The 26,954-nt window shown below is 38.9% G+C and overlaps 1 protein-coding gene across 1 annotated transcript; it reads left to right on the forward strand.

The window, feature by feature from the left end:
• The first annotated feature begins 271 nt into the window (after positions 1–271).
• On the forward strand, positions 272–22,853 carry LOC127946880 (beta-1,4 N-acetylgalactosaminyltransferase 2-like). The gene is made up of 11 exons (XM_052543704.1): positions 272–276; positions 1,739–1,789; positions 1,879–2,016; positions 2,090–2,196; positions 2,585–2,622; positions 3,088–3,268; positions 13,481–13,567; positions 20,920–21,101; positions 21,188–21,331; positions 21,894–22,119; positions 22,456–22,853. Exons 1-11 carry the CDS (start codon positions 272–274, stop codon positions 22,635–22,637), a joined length of 1,341 nt encoding a protein of 446 aa, XP_052399664.1. The 3' UTR covers positions 22,638–22,853.
• Positions 22,854–26,954: the final 4,101 nt, after the last annotated feature.

Here is a 26,954-nt window from a genome sequence, read left to right on the forward strand (position 1 = left end):
GTTACTCTTCAACAGGTAGCATCCGATACAGTATCTGTAATAGTCCTGTCTTTATTTAGACGCTTATTAGCGTAATTTGAGTTGCAAAGCTTCATTTTTATTTGGATATAGACCGCCTATAATTAAATATATTACATTGTTTTTAATCGCGACAGATTTAATCATGTACGGATCCCGCAGAACTTTATTCCTCGTCATTGTTTTAAGTGGCTCCCTCTTCGCCTTATTTTATGCTGGCATGGTTTTTTGGAATAAAAATTCACTACCGATAATGAGGTAAGTGCCTTGTACATCAGTATAAACTTTATTTATTTATTTATTTATTTATTTATTTATTTATTTATTTATTTATTTGTCGTGTCCAAATGTATTTGATGTATTCAGCCAAATAAAATCATATAGTATCTCACTTGTATTTCGATTGATTCTGTCAAATACAGTCATAGCCTACTTCTGAATTAGATGAATCCAATAATGATGAAGGACATTTTTTAATGCTTAATATAACTTATTAAAATATTAATATTTTGTGTAGCCTATATGGATATATAAAACAGTGTACATTTTTTCCTCGTCATTATCAGAATACTATAGAGTCCGTGTGAATCAATTAAAAATTATGTTTTTCATACTAGGCTATTTAATAGATTTCATATTCATTCCAGCTTTGAAAGGTAACAGTGCACGACGAATGAACAACGCCCTGCGAAGCTAAAGCACAAAGAAAACGTAACGCACAAGTGGTTAGACAGACAAAGGCAAAAAAAAATCGTTTTCCATTACAGTGACGTGGCATCTTTTTAATGACAGGCAACCCAGAACAACTTAACATCGATGAGCTCATGAGGGATAAGTTCTGCCTGGTGAAGAGTACCTGAAAACAATAAAATAACCAGATACCTTACAGTGAAAATGACTCCATTACAAGTTAAAAGTCTTAGAGTATCTGATTTTAACAGTATTTAAGTATTTTACTTATACTAAATATTGCCTACAGTGCCTTAAGAAAGTATTCATACACCTTCATTTTTTTTCTTCACATTTTGTTATTCTGCTGCCTTATGTTATAATGCTTTAAAATACTTTTTTCCACATCAATTTACACTCCATACAGTAGTGAAACAAGATTTTCTGGTCTGATGAAATGCAAATCCATGTATAATGTTAGAGGAAACCAGCTCTGCTCATCTCAAAAGTAAAGTGTGGGGGTAGAAGCCTCATGCTGAGGGACTGTTTTTCAGTGGCAGGGACTGAGGGACTCGTCAGAGTAGAAGGAAAACTAAATACACCAAAACATAGAGATAGCCTTAATGAAATCCCAGTCCAGAGCATTCAGAATCTCAGACTGGGCAGAAGGTTCTCCTTCCAATAGGAAAATTACCCTAAGCACACAGCAAGAGTGGCTTATCTCTGTGAATGTCCTTAAGTGTCCCATGCATCCACAGTCTGAGCTTTAACCTAATCAAACATTTCTGGAGAAACCTGAAAAGGTTTAACCCAGAAGATTTAAGAGTGTAAAGGCTACAAATAAAAATGTTACTCGTTAGCTAAAATGTTAACTCTTACAGGTAACCCTTAACATCTTTAACATACAACAAAAGTGATTTAATTCCGGTGTGGGAAGATATTTTATAAAATTCACTCCTGTTTAAGGTTTATTTAGTTGTAGAAAATAAGTCCATACAAACTGTACTCAATTGTATTTATTTTTTCCCCCCACTCACACAACTTTCTCAAGACTCTCAAACTGCGACCGTGATCCAGAGATCCCAGACTTTCCCAAACCAAAGTAAGTAGATTCATTTTATTTTTATGAGTGACCCTGAAGCAATGAATTCCTTGTTTCTTGTTTCACCTTTTGCTTGTTACACATCTCAGTATCGGGCCTTTTCGTAATGAGAATCCAGCACCCTGTACTTGCCAAAACACTAATCCAGCAAACCAGTTTGTTTCAAAAGACGATATGGATGACATGCAGAAACGCCGGGCAGAAGAGTTCAGACAACACCAGATCAGGTTACCCACAATTCCTCAGATCTCTTTAGTGTGGCACACATTTATTCCTCTGACTGAATGAGCTGTCTTTCAGATCAGGTAAAGAAAATGATGTTCTTCTTCTCGTCCCGGCCAACACGCCGCTCCAGTATCCGATGAGAGGATTCAGAGTAACTCCCATGAATAAAACACTCATTCCTGGTGAGTCTGATTTCTGTCTGTCCTTTTTTTGATTGCTAATGATCTCAGGTTTCTTAAATGCATCTCCAGAAGGTTACAGATTAAAAAAAAAAAAAAAAAATTGAATGCAGTCTCTTATTCTTATTCAAATGATCCTTCAGAAATCATTCTGATTTGCTGCCAATAAATAGTTTAGGCTAAGCAAGTTTAAAAAAGAATTAAATTGATGAATTAAAAGTGAAAGTAACGATATTTATGATGTTAAAAAAGATGCCTATTTAAAATAAATGCTGCTTTTTTGAATGTTCTTTTCATCAAATCCTTCGATCTCCTATATAATATAAGACTGTGAGTTGTTTTATTCATTTTTAACAATTTCATTAATTAAAGAAATGTATCACTATTAAAGGTCTAGCCCTGCAAACACAAAAGAGAGCGGTTTACAAGGTTTGTCCTGCTGAATATGGTGTTCTCACTAAAGGTGGTGGGTTTTGTTATATTGATCATAATCATAGGTTTGTTTCAGATGGTCTCTGAATGGGGGTCTGCTGTTCTGTTTTACTGTCTTTTAATTGATGCTTTGTGAGCTTTTGATCTAAAGCTGTTAAAGGTAGGGTAGGTGATTTCGTATAGGTTTGCAATAGCAAGCTAGCTGTGAAAGCATAAGATCCCACCCTCTTTGCAAATCAGAATCATAATCAGATTATATATATATTCCGCAGACAATATGAAAACATATAAAAACATGTAGACCACTTAACTTATTAATTGCTATTGGGACGTTGAGAGACCTTCAACCAGCATGTTTTTTAACCAAATCACCTACTCTGCCTTTATATTGGGTGTTTTTTAAAAGGATTCATCACATGTGAAATATATAAAATGAGGTCAAATTATATGAAACCTCTCCAGGTTTCTCTAAGGGTGCATAAAGGAGTGCTTTCAGTGATGAATGTCCAGGAAGGAGAGCAGGTGGAAGGCCAGAATGAGCAACATCTGAGCATCTCATCCAGCAGCCTCCAACAGCTCAACGACCTGCTGAGCAGACTGACCTACACCAGCACCATCTACCACATCAAGACAGAAGACCTCGGTACGTAACCTGTAACCTAAAGAATAGTTCACCTGAATTTTATCATTGTTTATTGTCATGTCATTCTATACCTGACTTGGGGCTTGTCCAAAAACCCACACTTTAGGTCTTTGCACTTGACCACTTATTTACATGCATGATATATTTCCTGTATTTGACCCAAGTATTCAAGTGAGCATTAAGACCAGACATGTGTGTAGAACTTTTCATTACCCCGATGGGTCACTCTTATAGTGTTTACAAAAATGCAAGTACAGAACTTTATTTTGATTTTCAGCACTTTGCATTTTACAGGTGTTGGTCATATAATTAAAATATCATCAAAAAGTTGATTTATTTCACTAATTCCATTCAGAAAGTGAAACTTGTATATTATATTCATTCATTACACACAGACTGATATTTCAAATATTTATTTCTTTTAATTTTGATGATTATAACTGACAACGAAGGAAAATCCAAAATTCATTATCTCAGAAAATTAGAATATTACTTAAGACCAATACAAAGAAAGGATTTAAAAAAATATTGGCCAACTGAAAAGTATGAACATTAAAAGTATGAGCATGTACAGCACTCAATACTTAGTTGGGGCCCCTTTTGCCTGAATTACTGCAACAATGCGGCGTGGCATGGAGTCGATCAGTCTTTGGCACTGCTCAGGTGTTATGAGAGCCAAGGTTGCTCTGATAGTGGCCTTCAGCTCTGCTGCATTCTTCCCAGACAGCAACATAGTTTTGGCCCAGATCCGGCCCAGATCTGGCCCACATGAAATCCATGTGGGCCAGATGTGGGCCAGACCTGGGCCGAAACTGCTTGCTGTCTGGGTTGGGTCTGGCGTATCGCATCTTCCTCTTCACAATACCCCATATATCTTCTATGGGGTTAAGGTCGGGCGAGTTTGCTGGCCAGTTAAGAACATACCATGGTCCTTAAACCAGGTACTGGTAGCTTTGGCACTGTGTGCAGGTGCCAAGTCCTGTTTAAAAATGAAATCTGCATCTCCATAAAGTTGGTCAGCACCAGGAAGCATGAAGTGCTCTAAATCTTCCTGGTATATGGCTGCATTGACCTTGGACCTCAGAAAACACCTTGGACCAACACCAGCAGATGACATGGCACCATAAACCATCACTGACTGTGGAAACTTTACACTGGACCTCAAGCAACATGGATTGTGTGCCTCTCTTCCTCCAGACTCTGGGACCCTGATTTCCAAAGGAAATGCAAAATTTACTTTCATCATAGAACATAACTTTGGACAACTCAGAAGCAGTCCAGTCCTTTTTGTCTGAGAGACGCTTCTGACGCTGTCTGTTGTTCAAGAGAGGCTTGACACAAGGAATGCAACAGCTGAAACCCATGTCTTGCGTACCTCTGTGTGTAGTGGTTCTTGGAGCACTTACTCCAGCTGCCGTCCACTCTTTGTGAATCTCCCCCACATTTTTGAATGGGTTTTGTTTCACAATCAGGTCAAGTCAAGTCAACTTTATTTATATAGTGCGTTAAACAAAATACATTGCGTCAAAGCAACTGAGCAACATTCATTAGGAAAACAGTGTGTCAATAATGCAAAATTATAGTTAAAGGCAGTTCATCATTGAATTCAGTGATGTCATCTCTGTTCAGTTAAATAGTGTCTGTGCATTTATTTGCAATCAAGACAACGATATCGCTGTAGATGAAGTGACCCCAACTAAGCAAGCCAGAGGTAACAGCGGCAAGGAACCAAAATGCCATCGGTGACAGAATGGAGAAAAAAACCTTGGGAGAAACCAGGCTCAGTTGGGGAGCCAGTTCTCCTCTGACCAGACGAAACCAGTAGTTCAATTCCAGGCTGCAGCAAAGTCAGATTGTGCAGAAGTATCTGTTTCCTGTGGTCTTGTCCTGGTGGTCCTCTGAGACAAGGTCTTTACGGGGATCTGTATCTGGGGCTGGGATCTGGTGGCTACGGTGACCTTGGAATAAGAGAGAAACAGACAAATATTAGCGTAGATGCCATTCTTCTAATGATGTAGCAAGTACATAGGGTGTTATGGGAAGTATTCCCTGTTCCGGTTTACCTAATTAATGCAGCCTAAAAATCCTTTAACGGATTTGGATATTAAAAGCATATTAGTATTTTATTTGTAAGCCAGGTTAAAGAGATGGGTCTTCAATCTAGATTTAAACTGCAAGAGTGTGTCTGCCTCGCAAACAATGTTAGGTAGGTTATTCCAGAGTTTAGGCGCCAAATAGGAAAAGGATCTGCCGCCCGCAGTTGATTTTGATATTCTAGGTATTATCAAATTGCCTGAGTTTTGAGAACGTAGCGGACGTAGAGGAGTATAATGTAAAAGGAGCTCATTCAAATACTGAGGTGCTAAACAATTCAGGGCTTTATAAGTAATAAGCAATATTTTAAAATCTATACAATGTTTGATAGGGAGCCAGTGCAGTGTTGACAGGACCGGGCTAATATGGTCATACTTCCTGGTTCTAGTAAGAACTCTTGCTGCTGCATTTTGGACTAGCTGTAGTTTGTTTACTAAGCATGCAGAACAACCACCCAATAAAGCATTACAATAATCTAACCTTGAGGTCATAAATGCATGGATTTACATTTCTGCATTTGACATTGAGAGCATAAGCAGTAATTTAGATATATTTTTGAGATGGAAAAATGCAGTTTTACAAATGCTAGAAACGTGGCTTTCTAAGGAAAGATTGCAGACAAATAGCACACCTAGGTTCCCATATGAGGACAAAGAATTGACCGAGCAACCATCAAGTCTTAGACAGTGATCTAGGTTATTACAAACAGAGTTTTTAGGTCCTATAATTAACACCTCTGTTTTTTTTTTTTTAGAATTTAGCAGTAAGAAATTACTCGTCATCCAGTTTTTTATATCGACTATGCATTCCATTATTTTTTCAAATTGGTGTGTTTCACCGGGCCGTGAAGAAATATAGAGCTGAGTATCATCAGCATAACAGTGAAAGCTAACACCATGTTTCCTGATGATATCTCGACTCCCAAGGGTAACATATAAAGCGTGAAGAGTAGCGGCTCTAGTACTGAGCCTTGAGGCACTCCATACTGCACTTGTGATCGATTGTCACGCTGTCTGGTCTCTGTTTCCCTGGGTGTCCACTAGTGGGCTCACTTCCCCTTAGGCACCTCACTGTAGGCACTACAATTCCCACCAGGTGTCTTCACTTATTAGTCATTAGCCTCCCTATATTAACCAGTCTTTTCCTGTTGTCTGCATGGAGTCCTTTCCTTACGTTTCCTGCCGCACCCAGTCTTCTCGTCTCCCAAGTTCCTCGAATTCCGAGTTCCTGTTCCCCTTTGTGTTCCTGTTCCTTCCTTGTTTGTTTATTTGGATTGTTTCTGGTTTTGATCCTGGCTTGTCTGGATTACGATTTGGATTACCCTAAATAAACACACCTGCAATTGGTTCTCTATCTCCCTGTGTTTCACTGGGTCACGATCGTCACATCGATATGATACATCTTCATTCACTGCTACGAACTGATGGTGCAACCATGCTAATGCACTTCCATTAATGCCAACAAAGTGTTCAAGTCTATGCAAAAAATGTTGTGGTCAATTGTGTCACTAAAATCCAATAAAAATAATAGAGATACAGCCACGATCAGATGATAAGAGCAGATCATTTGTAACTCTAAGGAGAGCAGTCTCAGTACTATGATACGGTCTAAATCCTGACTGGAAATCCTCACATATACCATTTTTCTCTAAGAAGGAATATAATTGGGAGGATACTACCTTTTCTAGTATCTTGGACAGAAAAGGGAGATTCGAGATTGGTCTAGAATTAACTAGTTATTTGGGGTCAAGTTGTGATTTTTTGATGAGAGGCTTAATAACAGCCAGTTTGAAGGTTTTGGGGATATATCCTAATGACAATGAGGAATTAATAATAGTCAGAAGAGGATCTATGATTTCTGGAAGCACCTCTTTTAGGAGCTTAGATGGTAAAGGGTCTAACATACATGTTGGTTGATTTAACAAGTTTATACAATTCTTCCTCTCCTATAGTAGAGAATGAGTGGAACTGTTCATGGGGTCTATAGTGCACTGTCTGATGCGATACTGTAGCTGACGACTGAATGGTTGCAATTTTATCTCTAATAGTATCGATTTTAGAAGTAAAATAGTTCATAAAGTCACTACTGCTGTGGTGTTGGGAAATGTCAACACTTGTTGAGGCTTTATTTTTCATTAATTTAGCCACTGTATTGAATAAATACCTGGGGTTATGTTTGGTTTCTTCTAAAAGAGAAGAAAAGTAATCAGATCTAGCAGTTTTTAATGCTTTTCTGTAAGATGGGTTAAGCAATACGAAATACCTCTAGTTTTGTTTTCCTCCAGCTGCGCTCCATTTTTCGGGCTGTTCTCTTTAGGGTGCAAATATGCTCATTATACCATGGTGTCAACCTGTTGTTCTGAGGTTTTGGATATGCTAAGGAATTTGGATACATCAGGAAGATAACTTAAAAAGCAGTCTTTTGTGGTAGAAATTATGGTTCTTCCATACTTGTAACAAGAAGTAGAATTTACAATTTTGGCTACATGAAGTTTGCACAAAACTAAATAATGATCTGAGATATCATCACTTGGCTGCATAATTTCAACACTATCAACATCAGGTCCATATGACAGTATTAAATCTAGAGTTTGATTTCGACAATGAGTAGGTCCTGAAACGTGTTGTCTAACCCCAATAGAGTTCAGAATGTCTATAAATGCTGATCCCAATGCATCTTTTTCATTATCAACATGGATATTAAAATCACCAACTATTAAATCTTTATCTGCAGCCACAACTAACTCACCAAAGTCTTTAATAAAGTCTGTATGGTGCCCTGGTGGCCTGTATACAGTAGCCAGTACAAACATAACAGGGGATTTATCATTAACATTTGTTTCTCTGGATAATTTTATATGAAGCACCATTACTTCAAACGAGTTATACTTGAAGCCTGGCCTCTGAGAAATCCTGAAAACATTGGTATAAATTGAAGCAACACCTCCCCCTTTGCCTTTTAGACGCGGCTCATGTTTATAACAGTAATCTTGGGGGGTGGACTCATTTAAAATAATGTAATCATCAGGTTTTAGCCAGGTTTCTGTGAAACAGAGCACATCTATATTATGATCAGTGATCATATTATTTACAAAAAGTGTTTTCATAGAAAGGGATCTGCTATTCAATAAGCCAAGCTTTATCCTTTTTATCCATATTGTATCTGTCTTTTATTTGTTGAACCTCAATTAAATTGTTAATCTTAACTTGGTTTGGACATTTTTTGTATTTTCTAGTTCGGGAACAGACACAGTCTCTATAGTGTGATATCCAGGTGAAAGAGTCTCTATGTGCTGAGAATTAGCTGACGTCTGTGACATGAGGCAGCTAGCAGACGGTCGGTTTAGCCAGTCTGTCTGCTTCCTGACCTGGGCCCCAGTTAGTCAAGTACAAACACTAAGACTATTTGCCATATTTCTAGAGAGAAGAGTGGCACCACCCCAGGAGGGATGAAGACCATCTCTTTTCAACAGGTCAGGTCTGCCCCGGAAGCTCGTCCAATTGTCTATGAAACCTATGTTATTCTGTGGACACCACTTAGACATCCAGCCATTGAGTGATGACAATCTGCTATGCATCTCGTCACCACAGTAAGCAGGGAGCAGACCAGAGCATATTACAGGGTCTGACATCGTGCTTGCAAGTTCACACACCTCTTTAATGTTATTTTTAGTGATCTCCGACTGGCAAAGTCGAATATCATAAGCGCCAGCATGAATAACAATCTTACTGTTTTTACGTTTAACATTAGCCAACACTTTTAAATTTGCCAAGATGTCAGGCGCTCTGGCTCCCGATAAACATTTGACTAAGGTGGTTGGTGTCTCTATATTCACGTTCCGTACAATAGAATCACCAATAACTAGAGCATGTTCATCAGGTTTCTAAGTGGGTGCATCACTGAGTGGGGAGAACCTGTTTAATGTTTTGATCGGAACAGAAGAGCGGTGTTTTGACCCACGACTACACTGCCTCACTGTCACCCAGTTGCCCTGCTGCAGGGGCTCTGTTGCCGGAACCGAACAATGTACAGGAATCCCTGAGCTAGACGGATCTAAAGCCGTATCTAGAGCCTTAACATTCTTACTGTTAACTCAATTAAAGTTTGGATGCGTGTCTCTAATTCTGAAATCTTCTCTGTTAGCCTAACAATTTCCCTGCATTTATCACATGTGAATCCCTCATCTGCGACAGAGATAGATAAACTGTACATGTGGCAAGAAGTGCAAATAACAATAGCAGGAGAAGCCATTACTCACCGTGCTTGATGAAATATTCTTACTGCGGTTGTTTGATGAACTTGTGAAAAACTGGAGCGAGAGAGAGGAGAGGAGAAAAGAAAACAGCGATAGGTTCGAATGAAGACGCTAATGACAATCTAACGAGTGCTAACGCTTTGCAGGTGTACTGCACTCATGGATATAAAATAAAAGTGAATGATCAAAATTAATCTGATAAGATTGATCAACAATATCAGAAATATGGTGTTGATTAAGTTATATTTTATCACTTTAAAAAACAGAGAGTGATAGTAAGATAAATATTCTAGAGAGAGAAAAAAACAGCCACACGGAGCTATGATTGTCAGGGTTTGGCAAAGGAGGAACTCAAGTTTAGACAGGATTCTCAACACGAAGGGTTTATTAACACAAAAAGGTGAAAACAAAACCCGCGAGGGGGAAAACACTGACTAAGGTAAAGACTAAATAACTAAACAGGACTGGGCTGACAAGATAAACAAGGACTCTAAATACTAACTATAAACAAACACTCACGGTAAGATAAACACTCATATGGAGGAACAATCAAAGTCTCAATCACAGAGTGGAACACAATCTCAGTGGAACACATATGAGGAAACAATGAACCGACAAAAGAGAGAGCACACTAGGAGATCTAAATAGGGGAACTAATTAAGACACGACAGGTGGCACAGATAGGACAATCACGACAAGACTAGGATAACAAGGGGGGCGGGGCAAGGGAACAGACAACACAAGCACATGGCCCAAAGACAAGGCCATGTGCTTGTACACAAAACACGGGTCTGTCATGATCCTGCCTCAAAGCTAGGGAAAAAAATCAAGGACACGAGGGCAGAATCATGACAGAACCCCTCCCTTAAGGAGCGGCTTCCAGACGCTCCTCAAGGGAACATCAAACACGGGACATGACTGACATGACAGACTGGGACACAGAAACAAACCAACAAGACATGACAAATAATAACAAAGGCAAACATGAATACACAACGGCAGGGTTAGGGTGGCATATCAAAAAAAACAAACAGGGAAGGGGAGGAGGTGGGACCACAAAGTTCATGGGGGACAGACCAGGGTGGGTGGGTGGGGCAGGAGTCTTAGGAGGACGCGACGAAGGCTGATGACGAGGGGTCCGGGCAGGTCTGGGTGGTGAGGGGTTGGGAGAGGTCTCTGGACAACTGACAGAGGACATGACAGGAGCAGACACAAGACGCGGGGCAACACTTACGGGACGCGGGGCAACATCAACTGGACGAGGAGCGACTACATCAACAGGACGCAGGGAGACAACAGCTGGAAACGGGGAGACAGCTGGACACGGGGAGACAACTGGACACTCGACGACGTCTACTGGACACGGGGAGACAGCTGGACACTCGACGACATCTACTGGACACGGGGAGACAACAGGACACGGGGAGACTGAAACTGGGTCAGGAACTGCGCTAACTATGGCGGGCTCAGGATTTCTGGGGACAGGGTCTGGGGACAGGACAGGACTGGTAGGGACTTGCAGGATCTGGACAAGACGAGACAAATAATCAGACAAGGCTTTAGCGGCAATAATAACCGGCATCTCCTTACGAGATGAGACAGACTGTATTAGAGTTTCTGCTGCAGAGTCGGCCGCGACTCTCTCCTCCGCCCTCACGACTGCAGACTTGAAAACAGTTCTCTTATTCGCCGGTTCGGGTTCAAGGGTCACCGCTGCTGGCTCGGGCACGCCAGCGCTCTCCGCTGCTGGCTCGGGCACGCTCTCCGCACGCCAGCGCTCACTGCTGCAGGAGGAGTCAGAGTCGCAGGACCGGAAGACCCCTTCTTCTTCCTCTTCCTCCTTGGCCGCGGTGCAGAGGTCACAGCTGGAACCGAGACGGGTTGGGGGAGTTTGGCCTCAGGCAGGGCAGACTCTGACGCCGACGACTCTGAAGCTGACTCCCACGACAATCGTCTCCCTCGCTTCCTGGGGAGACTGCTGGCTGTGGAAGGCGCCTCAGGACTCTGGGGGGGATCTGCCTGTTCCCCAAGTGTTGTGACGGCCAGGAGACAACCCTCTGGGATCACTGGCAGTTGGGTCAATGGTGGGGACCTCTGGGGGGAAACCTGCGGCTCCTCCTGGGAGAACTTCTCCCACAGCCGGGCATAATTGTGAAGGATCCACTCACCCTCGGGAGAGTATGGGAGGGTGACCCCCTTCCTGTCGGTGGGGGATGACGTCCAGCATTGCTGGCGGAACTCCAACAGGTGTTGTAGCTCGGCGGTCCTCGTGCCTGCTGAGTTCCTTTTTGGTCGGTTCATTCTGTCAGGGTTTGGCAAAGGAGGAACTCAAGTGCAGACAGGATTCTCAACACGAAGGGTTTATTAAGGTAAAGACTAAATATCTAAACAGGACTGGGCTGACAAGATAAACAAGGACTCTAAATACTAACTATAAACAAACACTCACGGTAAGGTAAACACTCACATGTAGGAACAATCACAGTCTCAATCACAGAGTGGAACACAATCTCAGTGGAACACATGAGGAAACAATGAACCGACAAAAGACAGAGCACACTAGGAGATCTAAATAGGGGAACTAATTAAGACACGACAGGTGGCACAGATAGGACAATCACGACAAGACTAGGATAACAAGGGGGGCGGGGCAAGGGAACAGACAACACAAGCACATGGCCCAAATACAAGGCCATGTGCTTGTACACAAAACACTGTCATGATCCTGCCTCAAAGCTAGGGAAAAAAATCAAGGACACGAGGGCAGAATCATGACAATGATTAGCTACAGAAGGCCAACAGGAAGTAGAGAAAACACTGTCCAACAGCAACACCAGCAGTCAAGGAGTATACAATCCTCTCCAGGGTGCGGTAATCCTTATTGCTTGTACACTTTTTTCTACCACATCTTTTCCTTCCCTTTGCCTCTTTATTAATGTGCTTGGACACAGAGCTCTGTGAACAGCCAGCCTCTTTTGCAATGACCTTTTGTGTCTTGCCCTCCTTGTGCAAGGTGTCAGTGGTCATTTTTTGACAACTGTCAAGTCAACAGTCTTCCCCATGATTGTGTAGCCTACAGAGCTAGACTGAGAGACCATTTAAATGCCTTTGCAGGTGTTTTGAGTTAATTAGCTGATTAGAGTGTGGCACCAGGTGTCTTCAATATTGAACCTTTTCACAATATTCAAATTTTCTGAGATACTGAATTCCGGATTTTAATCATCAAAATGAAAAGAAATAAACTTGAAATATATCAGTTTGTGTGTAATAAATTAATATAATATACAAGTTTCACTTTTTGAATGGAATTAGTGAAATAAATCCACTTTTTGATGATATTCTAATTATATGACCAGCACCTGTAAATGTCTTTTCAGTTTAGTAACAGTGGTACTTCTAATAAAGTGATAAAAAGCAGTTGCAAATGTAGTACAAAATAAACATACTCATCCTAAAATGTGCAATACTTTGTTTTACTACCAAATTAATATCTAATTATCATTCACATTTAACTGTAAAGATTTCCGCAAAACCTTCTGAGATCTCTGCAAAAGTCTCATGATTTATTTCCAGAACATGATGCACGATATGATACTCTTAGACTCAAATACCGCTCCAGTGAAGTATTCAAGATTCAAGTGTAGATTTAGCATGCATTAAGGCTGCTGCACTTTGTTGTTTTACTTCCAGTTGCATGCGCATGCTCTTAAATGGCCAAGACCAAAAATGTGGTTTTTCGACAAGCCCTTGGAATATAATGATTCACACAAGGAAAACTTTTATGATACTACTAAGTTTCATAAAACATTTCATTAAACATTAATCTGAGTGTACTGACTTTACAAATGCATTTATGTCCTTAGCGTACTTCTCTTTTGAGAATCACGAGGTCATATTCCCGATTGAGATCAGACGTTTGTCAGTTCCTGTACTGTTTGACCCAGGAAAAGGTGAGCTCAAATACTTACACTTAAGAAAAAAAAAAAAAAAAAAAAAAAATATATATATATATATATATATATATATATATATATATATATATATATATATATATATATATATATATATATATATATATAATAAAATTAATAAAATAGAACTATTACTTATAATAATTATAATCTGTGAAATTTATGGTATAGGAAACCAGCAGATATGTACCTGAAAAAATATGGTAGCCACAATTTGTAGGACTTACAGTGAAATACAGTACATTTAATTAACTGATATGATGTTAATATACCAACTTATCTTTATAATGTACCAACCATAAAACCACAGGTGATATTGAGAAAGCTATATGTGGTCCTGAACCACAAAACCAGTCTTATACATCATCTGAAAGCTGAAAGATTTCCATTGATGTATGGTTTGTTATGATAGGACAATATTTGGCACAGATACAACTACTTGAAAATCTGGAATCTGAGGGTGCAAAAAAAAAAAAAAAAAACTGAGAAAATTGCCTTTGAAGTTTTCCAAATGAATTCTTAGTATTGCATATTTTTTATCAAAAATTAAGTTTTGATATATTTACAGTAGGAAATTTACAAAATATCTTCATGGAACATGATCTTTATTTTATATTGTGTCCCTAATACCTGTGTACTTACATAGTAACTAGATGTGTTAATATTATGTAACCACAGTGTAAGTACAAATTGGTACATAGCTGTAATGTTTGTCTAACTACACATATCATGTAACAAGCCACTGAATGGTATGTGTAAGTACAGATGTGTAACAGGACATTGGTAACAACACTTTTTGGCAATGAAAGTACAAACGTGTAACAGGACTAACAGCACTTTTTGGTAAAGACTTTACATTAGATTTATCATGTAATTACTCTGATGTTACAGAGTAGCGGCCAGTAAGTTATGTTTTACATAGAAATTGTGGTTGGTGTCCAAACTGTTACACTTTTATATTAAGTGTACAGTTCATGAGGAGTTATCATGCAAGTACACTGGTATTACAGTGGTGCACCAACTCCAACTCGAGATCCAACTCCTCTTACTTTACATATCCCTAAACCTACCCATTCCCAACCCGCGGATCCTATTTCCACCCCTAAACCTTCCCATGTCCACACCCTGGATCCCATTTCCACCCCTTGGATTAAATGGTTCCAATTACTCGGCTTCCGGCTTTGCTACTGTTCGGACGCTCTAGCTTACTGCTCTGCGCTTTGCTTCTTATTTCTGTAATTTTCTCAGATTTTTCTAAGATTTTTACTTCAGCAGATCAGCACAGTGCTCAAACAACAGATTTTTGGCACAAACGCTAAAACTAAAAACATTGGGACTGGAATAATACTACAAAAAGAAGACTTTGCCTCCCACTGCCAGCAGCTTACATTGCTGAGACGGAATAACAACTGCCTACATTCAAACAGAAGAGAGAGAAAATGCCTCCTGTCGGATCTACTTGTTGCATGAACTGCTTCAAACTTCTACAAAGGATTGTGATTCTTGAAACAAAGTTACTTTCTGGACTTCCGAAACAGATGGAACACTCAGCAGACCGTAGTCATGGACCCCCTCAGCATACAGCTGGTGAGTCCCATGAATCTTCTGAATCTAAACAGTTTATACCAAGTGTAGAGGAACAAGCTAAAACTGATCGCAACACTAATCGATGGCACAAACAGGGAGCAAGACCCAAAGGAACACGAGATATCAGATTGTCACGAGTTTCTCATATTGCTGCCATAGCTTCCTCTATCCCAGATTCGACTATGACAAGGCTTGTAAATACTGGTATTCTACCACCCCCTATACATCTGGAGAACAGATTTGAATCATTAATAAATGTGGGTGATGAATCCCCAAATGTGACTGAATATGGATCGGATCAGCCAGCAGCTAAAATCGCTACTAACAGGCGCTCAAGGTCGAGCAGACAGCGATATTCAGCTCAGAGCGCAGCCGAGCCCAGGACTCTGATAGTGGGTGACTCTGTTATCAGAAACATTAGTAGCAGGACTACAACAACATGCCGCCTTCTTCAAGCAACGGTCTCTGATGTGAACAAGGAACTTAAGAACATTCTGATGAAGCTCAAGACTGCAAATCGAATCATCATCCATGTGGGAAAGAATGATATTCGGAAAGAGCAGTCAGAACTCCTTAAGAAGGACTTCAGTGAACTCTTTGAAACACTTCAAAGACTCGAAGTTCAATCATTCATCAGTGGACCACTCCCAGCAAGGGGAACAAATATGTTTTCACGGATGCTTGGGCTGAAACCATGGCTACAAAGATCTTGTAATATAAAAGGAGTGAATTTCATCGACAACTTCAATCTTTTCTGGGGCCATAGACAACTGTTTAAACCGGATGGCCTCCACCCAAACAAACTTGGTGCTAGAGTGTTTAAGGACAATATCTACTTCTCCCTGTCATCCTTCAGCAAAGTGTGTCAATCCATTCAGCACACACACACACCGGGTCCGAGTCATCATGTGGTCGACATATCCCACAAGGACACTGATAACACCACGCAGCCAAAACAAGCACTGCTGATAGACACTATCCCTGCTGAGCCCTGCCCACAGAGCGCCTCACAGACAGACTGTGATGAAAACAGCCAGGGAAGCCAGGACAACACATCACAGCCACCGGAAACACCAGAGACACAGCCCATCTCACCAGACACATTATCCCTCTCTTAAGCATCTCCAATTCTGTGCTTCTCACAGAAAATGGAAGAATTGGTGTATGCTGGGACTAAACTCTCCCATTCATTCGCTGCTAGCCCGCAGATATCAACAAAAAAATGGCGGGCCCCCCAACCACCAAAGCCTGTGGGCCCTGTTCCTATGAGAGCTCTCAGACTGCTTCCACAACCCCAGGGCTTAAACCAGGGGCGATTCTAAGATTTTGATTTTAGGGGGGCTCAGCCCCCAATAAGGGTATGATTAAAAAATATTATTTTACTATTAGGGTAGGGTTGTATACTACTAACCTTATTGCAATCCAGTATTCTATTGTATTCCCTGTATTTCATATATGGGAGTAGGAGTACTGACTGAGCCATATATAACACTGTAAAAAAAAAACTAATACAGTTTTTTACATGTGACCAGTCACTGGAAAATTTTGAATTGGGAATGTAGATTTTTTTATTTATTTATATATATTTTTTTTTTACAATAAAGACCTGATTCAGTATTAGGACATTCATGTTTATCCTTTGATGATACCACTGCTTTTTCTTATGAAATGTACGTGGAAATTGGCAGAAAATTAAAACAACATAAGGGTTCAATGACTGCAATGAATCTTGGGAACACAGTGGTATTGTGTGTGTGTGTGTGTGTGAGGCTGTCTGTTCTATTCTCACCTGACTGTTGCTCATTTGCAGACCTACTCCCGCACGACAAGAAAAACATTTGTATATCCATCTACAATGAAATATAAATGATTATATTTTATTTTTATTATTATTATTATTATAAATTTTTAGCTTTTTAGCCTTTATAATCAACAATACGGTTGGTTATACATCAAGTCAGCCCCTGAACATTTATTTCATTTCAAATCATTTAACTAACCAGCTAATATTCATTAAGAATATAGACAAAACATGTATTAATGTAATTGTCTATTGGCAATATGTTTAATCTGTTCTATATTTATTTATATTTATTAAAAATAACATCATTATCAATTTGCCACTTCTATAAATCAATTACTTAAAAAAAAAAAAAATCACAGATCCCTTTAGCCTACTCTTACTCTAATATATGTATCATGATACACTAATGATTAATTATTACTTAATACAAAATGATGTTTAATAATAGAAAACAAAATAACTCCACATGATGTTTCTCTCTCTGTGCCATTTAGTACTTTCAGACAATGATGTGTGTCATTAATAATTTATTTTGCATGGCTGCATAATGTAATGCCGAAATACACAATAATATGTTTTCAATTTCAAAAAGTAAATTAAAATAAATCATGATCGTTTTCTAAAGTATGTTTTCATGGGTGTTAATCGCTTCATTTTTGTTGGAAGAAAAAAAAAATCTGTCACACTGTGATAAAGGCTGAAAGTGAACGCAGCGAAGACGTACTGGTATTGGATGCGAGAACACACACACCACACGCACGCACACACACACACGCACACACGCACGCACACACACACACCTTGTACTCTCTGATGTTCGCTCTGCTCGGCGCCCCTGTGGATTGAAAAACGCGCTGAATCCATGCAGACTCAGATAAGGGGAGGAGCCGGAACTTGATGCAGCTTGCCACCGTCTCAAATGAGATTTTAAAGGGGACTGAAGCGATCACTAATTAATTAATCAAATAATTTTTAGGGGGGCTGGGCATAAGTTTAGGGGGGCTGAAGCCCCCCTAAAAAGGGCCTAGCGACGCCCCTGGCTTAAACCCTCTGTCTTCTGAAGGTGAATCAAAAACAACTGATAGCAGCTCTCAGTGATATGTGTCGGGTCCCCGCTATAATAGCAGCAACATTCACAAATGCTTACAGAACAAGCGGTAACCCAGTGTGCCTGTAGCTTTCTCTATTTCAGTTTTATAATGTGATAGAAAGTCTAAGGCCTTCTCAAGCCGAAGGGCAAACTCATCTAATCTGCGGCCTATTATGCATCAAACTAAGATTGATGTAAAGACACAAAGCACTGCCATCAAGTTACCACTTTTAAACATTCGCTCACTAAAAAATAAATCATTTCTAATCAATGACTTTATAACCACAAACAATCTGGATTTTATGTTTCTAAATGAAACATGGCTAGAAGACAGCTGCAGTGCAACAATCCTAAATGACGAAGCTCCTCCTAACTTCACTCACATGAGTGTTTGCAGGACTGTTGGGAGAGGTGGGGGTGTAGCTGCTCTAGTTAAAGATGTCCATCAATGCAAGCAAGTGTCATTTGGTCAGTACCTGTCTTTTGAATATCTAGGGATTGTGCTGAAAGGTGACACATGCATTCTGTTCATTATTATTTACAGGCCTCCAAAATACTCTCCAGCCTTTGTTGAAGAGATCACAGAAATGTTATCAATAATTTCCTCAGAGTTTGACTGTTTTGCAATTGCAGGGGATTTTAATATTCACGTAGATAATGCAGAAAACAAAACTACAAAAGAAATGATAATGGTTCTAAACACTTTTGACCTGATTCAGCATGTGCATGGACCCACACACAAAGGTCGATCTAGTCATCAGTAGGTGGCTAAATATCAGTGATGGTATTGCTAGATCTCAGTGCTTCGTTTGACACTGTCGATCATAACATACTACTAGAGAGACTGGAAAACTGGGTCTGGCTTTCTGGGATGGTACTCAAATGGTTCAGGTCATACTTAGAAGGGAGAGGCTATTATGTGAGTCTAGGAGAGCATAAGTCTAAGTGGACGTCCATAACATGCGGAGTCCCACAAGGCTCAATTCTTGCACCGCTCTTGTTTAGCCTGTATATGCTTCCACTAAGTCAAATAATGAGAAAGAACCAAATTGCCTATCACAGCTATGCTGATGATACCCAGATTTACCTAGCCTTACTGTATCTCCAAATGACTACAGCCCCATTGACTCCCTCTGCCAGTGCATTGATGAAATTAATAGTTGGATGTGCCAGAACTATCTTCAGTTAAATAAGGAAAAAACTGAAATCATTGCATTTGGAAACAAAGATGAAGTTTTGGTGAATGCATACCTTGACTCTAGGTGTAAAATAACAAAAAATCAAGTCAGGAATCTTGGTGTGATTCTGGAGACAGACCTCAGTTTCAGTAGTCATGTCAAAGCAGTAACTAAATCAGCATACTATCATTTAAAAAACATTGCAAGAATTAGATTGTTTCCAGTCAAGACTTGGAGAAACTTGTTCATGCCGTTATCACCAGCAGGGTGGACTATTGTAATGGGCTCCTCACAGGCCTTCCCAAAAAGACCATTAGACAGCTGCAGCTCATTCAGAACGCTGCTGCCAGGATTCTGACTAGAACCAGAAAATCTGAGCATATCACACCAGTCCTCAGGTCCTTACACTGGCTTCCAGTTACATTTAGGATTGATTTTAAAGTACTTTTACTCGTATATAAGTCACTAAATGACCTAGGACCGAAATATATTTCAGATATGTTCACTGAATATAAACCTAACAGAGCACTCAAATCACTAAGATCAAGTCAGTTAGAATTACCAAGGGTTCACACAAAACAAAGGAAGTCCGCCTTTAGTTACTATGCTGCCAGCAGTTGGAATCAGCTTCCAGAAGAGATCAGATGTGCTAAAACACATTTAAATCTAAATGTGTCAAAACCCATCTGTTTAGCTGTGCACTTATTGAATGAGCACTGTGCAATGTCTGAACTGATTGCACTATATTTTCACTGTTTTTTTTTTTTTTAAGTAAATTCATTTTCTAACTGTTTTTAAATGTTTTAATCATTTTAAAAGTTTTAAAATTGCTTGTTTTATTTTTTTTTGTTATTATTTTTCTTCATGATTATTTTACTTTCTTTTATGTAAAGCACTTTGAATTACCATTGTGTACGAAATGTGCTATATAAATAAACTTGCCTTGCCTTGCCTTGCCTACTCTTATAAATATTGTTGTTACAAAATGTAGTTATATAATTCCTGTTACACAAGTACTTAGTGAAGTGAAAAGTATTGTGACCAATGTCCTGTTACACAATTGTACTTACACAAATCATCTGAGGATGGTTACATGTGTGTTGTTAAAGAAATATTACAGCTGTATATGTACCTATGTGTACTTAAACTATGGTTACATACTACGGACATATGCAGTTACTATGTTAGTACACATGTAGGGACACTTAATGTAAAGAGGGTCCAATTTAGCAACAAAAGCCCTAACAGAAAACATAAATTTACATAATTTAAATTTTTTTTAAAAAAAAACAATTGTCTCAATCAAAAACCATTAATTGTGAAATGTCTTAGAAGGGATTATGGGTCTTACTTGTTCTTTTTCACTTCCAAAACAGTTTATTTTTTAAATTACATGAAACATCCCAATTATATTTTCTATTGCAGTGTATGTGCTTCTAAACAGTTATTTTACTATCATTTATATACTATTATAGTTTTATTAATATTTTAAATAGCATGTATTTGTTTTATTAAGTTTTCATTTTAGTAGTCATGATTTTGTTATGGACTTTTTGTCATTTTTATTGATATTACAGTGTAAGCACAGTGTCTGTATCATGTGAACTCAATCACCATAATAATTGTCTCCCTCTCTCTCTCCCTCTCTCTCTCTCTCTCTCTCTCTCTGTAGATGTGAACTCTCAGGTGACTGTGCTAGTAAAAGCATTTCTGCGTTACAATGAACTAAATGTCCTCATCAACAGTATCCGTGTGAACTACCCAAAAATAAAGATCATTGTTGCTGATGACAGTCTGAACCCAGAGAAGGTGGTCGGTGACAATATAGAGCACTACATAATGCCCCCAGCACAGGTACAAACATCAGGTTTTTCAAGTTGACTGTTAATATAATCTTCCTGACGTGTGAAGGTTACTTGTTTCATTGTTTGGCTTTTCAGGGCTGGTTTGCAGGAAGAAATCTGGCAGTGTCGCAGGTCACCACTAAATATTTCCTGTGGGTGGATGATGACTTTGTGTTTCTCAATGAGACGCGCATTGAGAGCTTTGTGAACATTATGGAAGCCGTTCCTGAACTAGATGTGGTAATTGTCAATTTTATCATCTTGATGACATTTGTAATTACAAAAAAATTGTGAAATATAATTACAATCTAAAATAATCTGTCATATACATTCAAATGTATTCCTGTGATCAAAGCTGAATGTTCAGCATCATTACTCCAGTCTTTAGTGTCACCTGATCCTTCAGAAATCATTCTAATATTCTGATTTGCAGCTCAATAAACTTTTTATATTATAATCAATATTGAAACAGTTGTGCTGCCTAATATTATCATGGAAACAGTGGTTTATCATTTTTAGGATTCTTTGATGAATAGAACAAAGGCATTTATTTGAAATCTAAATCTTTTTTTACCATTATAAATGTCTCTTACTGTCACTTTAATGCATCCTGGCTGAATAAAATTAACTTAACTGTGAGTAATTAAACCTGTGAATTTTCTAATGTACATGTGCAATAAATGTTTATAGTTCACTAAAAAATAGTTCAAACCAATTAAGAACTTTATTGTGTCCAATATTGTGTCTTATTTTTATGTTTGTGAAAGACCTTGACTGATCTTATTCTTTCTCTCTCCATCAGGTTGGTGGTCAGGTAGGAGGAAATCAGTTTGTCTTCCAGCTGCAATACGAGGAAGGGAACAGTGAGGAAGGCGGCTGTATCACGCGTGTCACTCGTACCCATGCGCCCCTGCCGGGTTTCAACGGCTGCTTCTTTGCAGATGGAGTCGTCAACTACTTCCTGGGCCGGACGGAGGCTGTGCGGAGGGTCGGTTTTGACCCATTCCTCAAAAGAGTGGCTCACACTGGTGAGTGGATCTTAAAACATTCAGATCAGATGAAATCAACCATTTATTTTAGATTAAGTTCGTTATTAAAGTTGCCCAAAGACCTGACTATTGTGACTATATGCTTTGATATACTATATTCATCCACTGGCATGTAGGTCTTAGGTAATTCAAAGCAATGGGTGTGGTACAGATTTTGATTCATTGTCCAAAAACAACAGTTTATGACAGCTGACAAATGAGAAATGTGAATGAAGCTTATTCTTGATCCACGGTGAATGCCAGCTATAGAGATTGAGATGCCAGAGATAATAAGTGTTCATTCAAGAATATGTTTTTATTCTATATTCCCAACAGAATTCTTCGTTGACGGGCTTGGAGATCTATTAGTTGCCACCTGTAAAGGTCTCAGTATTGGTCATCAAAAACACAGTTCCACGAACAAGTATGGTTCCTACAGGCATCCTCCCAGAAGTGATACACAGGCGAAGATGACCCACCATTTTTTTAAGAACCATCTGAAATGCATCAAATACTAAGGAGCATTTGAGGTGAAACATGCCATGCCTCACACCTCATTAATCATTGTTTTTTTTTTTTTTTTTTTTTTATTTACTCTACAAATCAAAGGTTTGGATCTACTTATTCACAAGAAAGCTTGTTTTTACCATGGAATAAAAAACGAATTGCTATTTTTCAAAATTCTGATTTTTTTTTCTTCGCTATTCTGATTTTACATCTCAAAATGTAGACTTTGTTTCTTGCCCTTTTTTCAGATTTTTTGGTTTAAATTTCTTAACTTTTTTCTCTCATAAATCTGTAATCTTTTTTTTATTTTTTTTCACAATTTTTGCAATTTTTTTATTGTAAGTCTGTATGACAGTTATGACTCTTTTTTTCTCTAAATCACAAGAAAAAAGTCAAAATTGTGTATTGTGAGATAGAAACCCAGTATTGCGAGATATAAACTTGCAAAATTTCAATTACCTTTAAGTTAGTCCATGGTGAAAACATGCTTAAAAAAACATTAAAGCTATAAAAGAACAGATGGAAGAATGAGAATTATATAGTGACCAAACATATTTACTAAACTTAATGTTTTCATGGTCTGTCAATGAGCACTGGTTGACTGGGTTTGATTTTCCTTTCCTTTCATATCCACTCCAAAAGGTTTATTTTTTTAATTTTTTTTTTTTACTTAATTTAATTTGTGCAAATTAAGTAATGGCCTATGGGTTGGATGTTCATGTGGGTAACTGGTAATGATTTCAGGATAGGGAGGGTGAAAATGATAGTGTTACATTCCTGTTTTTTTATAAGTGGATCATACACAATTTTTATAAGTGAAGTATATAAAAGTGTACGCTGTTAAATATTACAGCTTATGCTGGGAGTTCATTTTTCAAAATTTTTAAATGTTATTGCTTATTTTTAGAACATTCAAAGGTAGTTCATTCAGAAATAATGTTCATAACAATGGTAGTGTTAGCAAAGTGTTCTTACTTTGTTAGCTGGGAAAGCACATTAACAAGTGAACTGAAAACAAGTGTTGCAGTTCCTGTGAATCACCTGTTTACTGTACACACTCTCAGAATAGTTTTTTACAAAAACTGTCACATGGGTACTGCCCCAGTGACCGCTTTTGTGCGTTTTTTTCTGAGAGTGCAGAATTAAACTGCTGTTCATTTTAGCTTGAGGTAGAAAAATATATTTTTGTAAATATATTTTGATGGTGTAACCTGCATATTACTTATTTATATAAGAGTCAAATTTGTATTTTATTTGATAAAATCAACAGGCCTGCAAAGTTACCATTGTCACCAAAATGTCAAAGTGTCATCGGTCTTTCATCTTTGCATGTTTACTGGATCAATATTGTCACTAAATACATTGCAGTGCCAATAAAGATTCAATGCTCGGTTGTCATTTTATTTTTTGAGAAAATTATTTATTTGTTTAGTCTTCAGCTTATGTATCCACTGTAGAAGTAAGCTATTTTCTGCAAATGTCCGACTTACCATTTGTTAGCTGCTATAGATAAATCGCTAGAAGAATAACAAAGTGCATTAAACATTAAACTTGTGCTATAAACCAATGTGTTCATGATTAGGACAACACATTAACATATTGTGATAGCACATACCAGTTTGCATTGCAATATCAATCAGCATAACGGACTGTTTTTATACAGCTAAAACAACTGCAGGCGAATGACACCGGAAGCTTCGAACATTCAGGTTACCCAAAATAAGGCAGGCGCGCAGATGGCACTAGGGACGGGGGGGACATGACCTCCCCAGATTCATAGTGACCCGATCCATCCCCCTCACTCTCTCACTGAAAGGCTCTATTGGTAAACAGAGTTTCTGAGTTTCCGCTATGTATATTAGTCTAAGCAGAAGCGACCCGGCCCGCCGCTCCTGCCGCTAAAAAGCACGCTTTTGACCGCAGTGTCTGATCGAGTCCCAAAACCAACTTGAGAGAGATTGAGAGAACCGATTAGAAGACGTACAGGTTGCTCACGTGACAACTACGTCATCAAGCTCAGTTTGAGTCTGTGCAGTACACCCGACCCCCAGGAAGCGCGTGCTTCTAATTGACTTCATTTTTCTCAGTTGAATCCAATGGTGTCGCTGTGTCCATTTCTTTTACTGTCTATGGTAAATATCGGGGCAGCTTTCCAGCGGTGGAGAGAAACTCAAGGATTGGGAAGGGCTCGAATCGGACGCCAAGGTTTCTTTGTTCCTTTTTGATAGGTGAGTAACGTTGATTTTGCGTTGTTTCACACAACTTATCAATGTTGGCTTTTGTTTGAATACGCCTTCGTCGTTGCCATGTATGTGTGGGGTGAAGATTTCAAAATAGGGGCGAGGCATGGTGGCCGAGAGAGCTCAACACGCTGCAACTTCACAAAACGCATTCAAATAGAAAAAGCACCAGCAAATTAAGAAAAGTTCTTCATCAGTTTGACAGCACACATGCTGAAAATACTCGCAATACAATGAAATACAAAAAACTGTTTTTTGAATTTTTGAAAAATTGTTTTTTGAATATTGATTACCATTTGTATAACCACAATTGTACAAATACCATGGTTAAACTATGGTTAGAGTAGTGGTTAATGTGTGCATGATTACAGTAACCATTTTTTGTTTGCTTTTTTATATAATAAATGCATTTATTCATTCATTTCAATAGTAAATTCACAGGGCTATGGTTAGTTTTTGTAAACTAAGCTGTAAAAGTAAGTTAGCCATCTTACATAACCTTTCACATTTACAGTAATTAGTCAGCTTATTTACAGTAGGCTAATAATATCCACACAAAAAAAACTAAGGAATGGTATGACCAGGATTGTTCAAATAAACTTTCAAAAGCAAAAATTTATATTATGTCCCAGCCATATTTGTCACTTTACGGTTCCCTTAAATATTTCTGATGTGGTCTGTGTTTTTGCAGCTCATTTCTTTATTTGTTTGTATTGTGAGTATTTGCAGCAAGTGCTGTCAAACTGATGAAGATGCTGTCTTAATTTGCAGGTATTTTTGTCATTTGCAGCACGTTTAGCTCTCTTGGCCACCGCAGCAGGTCCTGTTGGGGTATGGGTGTATTTGTTTTGATGCCAAAGAATCGGGTCAGGGCAGACTCAGGCTGAAGCACAAAAATAATCTAACCATTACTTTGTACCCACCTTCTCACTACACACTGTTCTGTTGTCAATAAACACACAACGATGGTGCTTCCTCTGACGTTTACGTTCTGTGTGTGTGTGTGACTGTGTGCTATGACTCCTGACCCCAGGGTCCTAAGAGGAAATGGTAGCTTCCTGAATTGTGCCTGTTAGGGGTGTAACGATTCATTCGTTTTCTCGATGCATCGATTACAAACATAGACAGTAAAAGAAATGGACACAGCAACCCCATTGGAACTCAACTGAGACAATTGAAGCCCATTTTTAGCATTTTTTAGCACTTCCGTTTCTGACGCGAAGACTCAAACGAAGCTTGACGACGTCAGCAACCTGTCTGACAGATGTACAGATTCTAGTAGCTGTGCGTGCAAACTGCCATCGTTAATCTTGCAGAGACGGCGAGCTTGAGCGGGGAGTTCTTTGGCGTGTATCTTTTGTCGTGTATCTTTAGAAATAAATAATGGACAAACGGAGCCTTTAAACGCCTCAGATGTAAAGTTATTCCCTGTCAAATTGACGCCAAAATGAATGGGAGTCAATGGGAATGCTAACGCAAGTGAAGTTCTGCTACAAGATGGCAGCACTCAGCCGACTTCAACTTCCGGTCGACTTCCTTGCCGCCTGATTACAAACCCTGTCGATTCACATGCATCGATCTTGAAACATGATTTTTGAATTGTGAATCGCCAATCTTGGACAGTAATCGAATCTAATGAATCGCGATTTCTATAGCGATTCAATGCTCTCAAAATGTATACACATTAAATTACTACACGCACAAATTAATGGAGACCTTGAAGAATGTTCGTGAATCGTGCCTCTTATCTGTCCTTCACGCGCTGTATCTGTTTACCGCCTGAAGACTGTCACAGGATTGCGCTCGCTCTCCGTTCGTCTCTGACGCAGCTGACTCGTGGCAAGTAATGCTAACGTGAAGTAGTTTTATTTTTCTGTAGTTTGTCAATGGCTCTCTTCATCTTACCGACGGAGTTACCGGAGCCATCGACAGCTGTATTTATTGCATAGACGGAGCAGAAATGTAAGTGTCTAAATCATATACGCAGATCCATTGAATGATAAATGTTTTTAAACAATGCAGATAAACCGAATATACGAAGGAAACTTTTAAAATTAACCACAGCATTAACAACGACCTTGAAATAAG

The sequence above is a fragment of the Carassius gibelio genome, chromosome A25 (assembly GCF_023724105.1).
Source record: "Carassius gibelio isolate Cgi1373 ecotype wild population from Czech Republic chromosome A25, carGib1.2-hapl.c, whole genome shotgun sequence".
NCBI classification, from domain to species: Eukaryota; Metazoa; Chordata; class Actinopteri; order Cypriniformes; family Cyprinidae; genus Carassius; species Carassius gibelio.